The following is a 3078-nucleotide window of genomic DNA, read 5'->3' as shown; positions in this document are numbered from 1 at the left end:
GCCACGCCCCGCCACGCCCCGCCACGCCCCGCCCGGCAGGCCAGGCCTCGGCCTTCACTAATTATGGGGCTCCCAGCCGTCGCGTCCCAAAATGCCGACGTCGTGCGAAAATACATTTAATGGGCCGCCCCTGCCGTGTCGTCGTATTATTTCGCGCATGCGCTGTTTTGTGTTTAATGCATTATTATTTTATTTTTAGATATCCTTTTTTTTCTCTCTTTGCGCCGTGTGTGTGTGTGTGTGTGTGTGTGTGTGTGTGTGTGTGTGTGTGTGTGTGTGTGTGTTGTGTACTCTGCGGTGGTGTGTGTTGCGGTCACGACGTCGTACTTTGAATGTGTAATCACCCCTCCCTGGGTGTTGCAGGCGTATGTGTGGCGGGCGCTCTTACATGATTCGGCACTAAAAGGCATAGTGCCGCGTGTGGACGTGTATATGTGTGTGTGGGAGAGAGAGAGAGAGAGAGGGAGGGGAGCGTTGTTGTGCCGCCACTCCCCTGGAGAGTGGACGTGTGTCCGGCAGGTAATCTGCGGAGGGCCCGAGAGCAGCGGGTCCACTGCCGGCCGAGGCGACGGTGCAGTGCAGCCTTAGCCGTACGTTACGGCCACCTGGCCGCTCCTCGACATGATTCAATTGTCACAATTAACCTAATGGGTCCGCTGCCACTGGGGTGTTGCTGCTGCTGTTGCTGCGCTGCACCCTCTCGGTGCTCCGAGTAGTGGTTGCTCCGCTCTCGACATCGTCCAGACAGGAGTACACGTCCGTTGCCCTCCTCAGATTCATTTGGCAAATTATGGGTGAGCTCGGCGCCTGCGAGACTCGGGGTAGGCCACCCCGCACTACACGCATGCCTTGCAGGCGAGATGTTGCCTACCTATCTGGCGCCCTCCTGAGAGCTGCTTGAATACGTTGAACTTCTCTGGAGACGGGCTGTTATATTTTTTTTGCAGGGCAATGTTAGCAGCTGCTCCTTCTAACTATGACGAATCAAGTAAAAGTGTGACTTTATTTTTAAAAGTGGCTCATATTGGTGTATGTTCTGCCGCCCCTTTACAATTTTCTCTGACACCTTCCCCTTCCTTGTTTTCTGTGCCCTCCAGGATCCGGCAGGAGATGAACGGCGGCGCGTGGTGCCCCAAGGCGCAGATCTCGAGCGAGGTGCGCGAGTACCTGGAGGTGGACCTGCAGGCCGAGCACCGCATCACGCGCACCGAGACGCAGGGCCGCTTCGGCAACGGCCAGGGCCAGGAGTACGCCGAGCAGTTCCTGCTCGAGTACTGGCGGCCGGGGCTCAGCCGCTGGGTGCCGTACCGCGACCACCAGGGTGACAAGGTAAGTGCGAGTTGGACGCTCCACTGTTAAAACAATGTCCTAGTTTTTGAGGGAAAAGTGGAAACTTTGAGGAATTGCTATGTTTGAGGAAGAGTCCTCCGATATCGCCTCAGATTTTGAGGAATCTCAGAAAATTGGGAAAATTCCCACATTTTTTGAGGAGACTTCCTCGAAATATGGATGCTATGATTTGGATTACGCACAGGTATCGACAAGCAATAGTCCCAACATGATCAAAAAGTGGTACACTTAAGTCCTGTTTGACCTCTCAAATTTTTAAAATCTTTGGAAACGAGACAATATTTTACAGCAAAGTTTACAAATGCAAACACCATGTTAGGGAAGGGGGAGAGGAAAATGAGCAAAGTTCGCAACAGGAAAACGACCACGTAATCTGACAACAAGTAGATAACTCCACGAATCGCAGAGGATGCATGCACGGCGTTGTTCTGCTCGGGTGATGCACTCTGCCGCCCGGCACGCCACCGGTGCGCGCGGGCTGCCTACATAGGCAGAGGGGGCCTTGCCTCGCGCGGGGTGAGTGCTGCAGCAGGTGAAGTAATGCCCCGGGGAGAAGGGATGGGGGACGGGGTGGCTATATCGTTTACGACGCGGTCGCTGCGGGATGGCGCGCTTTGTATGGAGACACCAGCAACGGGGCGTTTTTTTCTTGTTTTTTTTTTTCTTCATTTAAATAAATTTCACTCCCGCGCCTTTTGCTTCTATACCCTAAGCAGGGCACGATGGCCGTGTTGGTGGTGCCTGTGGGCAATAAAGCGTGACAAAAGGAAAATAACGCTTAATGTCGCCATGAGAGATTGAAAGCCGCCCCGGCACCTCGGCGAGTGCGTGGCTCTGCCGCGCGAGCTCTCAGAGGCTTTCCATGGTGACTTTTATCGCGGAGTCATCGGCATACCCAGCGTGACGCCGTTACAGAGCGTCGCGATCGCATCAAACTTATATGCATTTATGGGCATCTCTCGTTCTCTCTCTCTGTGTATGTGCTGTTTCGTGTATATTGGCGTATGCTCTTTTTTCTCTACCACCGTTTCGACCTTTTCCCGCGAGTGAGAGAGAGAGAGAGAGAGCGAGAGACGGTAGAAAAATGTTTCCGGAGCGTTGCGAGCGGCGCTAGAAGTAACTCAAACATACTCTGTCTGCCTCGCTCGGGCCGCCTCCGCAGGCACATAGGCAGGGCTCCGCGCTGCCTTCATGCAAAATGACGCTACGTCGCACAAAACCGCACCGTGTGTGCATCGTCCTGCCATCTCCCTCTCCTCATTCTCACCCCCCCCCCCTCTCCCTCTCCCTCTCTCTCTCTCCCTCTCTCTCTCTCTTGCAAACACACTCATACCCGCCCTTCGCCGTTCTCTCACATCTCTACCGACGGGTGAAAAATACGACTCGTTTCCGCACGCGCGCGGCCGAGAGAGAGAGAGAGAGAGAGCGGGGTGGAGCAAACTTTTCCCAGCCGCTTTGTGGTTAGTTTTTGGCTGCTCGGGTCCGGGCTGGGGTCGGGGTCGGCTTATCTGGTGTATCCCCTTCGGTCCCGCTAGCGAACGCCGCGGCCGCGTCACTCTGAGCGACGTGGCAAGTTAAGGTGTCGATGTTCATCATGCAGAGGGGGTTGGGGAGTTGGGGAGAGTGAGGTATAAAGAGAGAGAGAGAGTGAGAGTGAGAGTGAGAGAGAGAGAGAGAGAGAGAGAGAGGAGGGAGCAAAGGAGAGGGCGGCGTCTGGTTTACCCAGCC

General features: G+C 55.0%; 1 protein-coding gene across 1 annotated transcript in view; it reads left to right on the top strand.

The window, feature by feature from the left end:
• The window catches only part of LOC113216755 (epithelial discoidin domain-containing receptor 1-like), a 186908-nt gene that overhangs the window by 129227 nt on the left and 54603 nt on the right, over positions 1 to 3078 (top strand). Inside the window, exon 3 of the mRNA XM_052267795.1 lies at positions 1098 to 1329. Within this exon, the coding sequence (XP_052123755.1) occupies positions 1098 to 1329 (232 nt within the window). The remainder of the gene's footprint in view (positions 1 to 1097; positions 1330 to 3078) is intronic.

This window comes from Frankliniella occidentalis, unplaced genomic scaffold (assembly GCF_000697945.3).
Source record: "Frankliniella occidentalis isolate FOCC.00 unplaced genomic scaffold, Focc_3.1 Scaffold59, whole genome shotgun sequence".
NCBI lineage: Eukaryota > Metazoa > Arthropoda > Insecta > Thysanoptera > Thripidae > Frankliniella > Frankliniella occidentalis.
The sequence above is the reverse complement of the archived record's forward strand: the minus strand, read 5'-3'. Positions and strand labels throughout refer to the sequence as shown.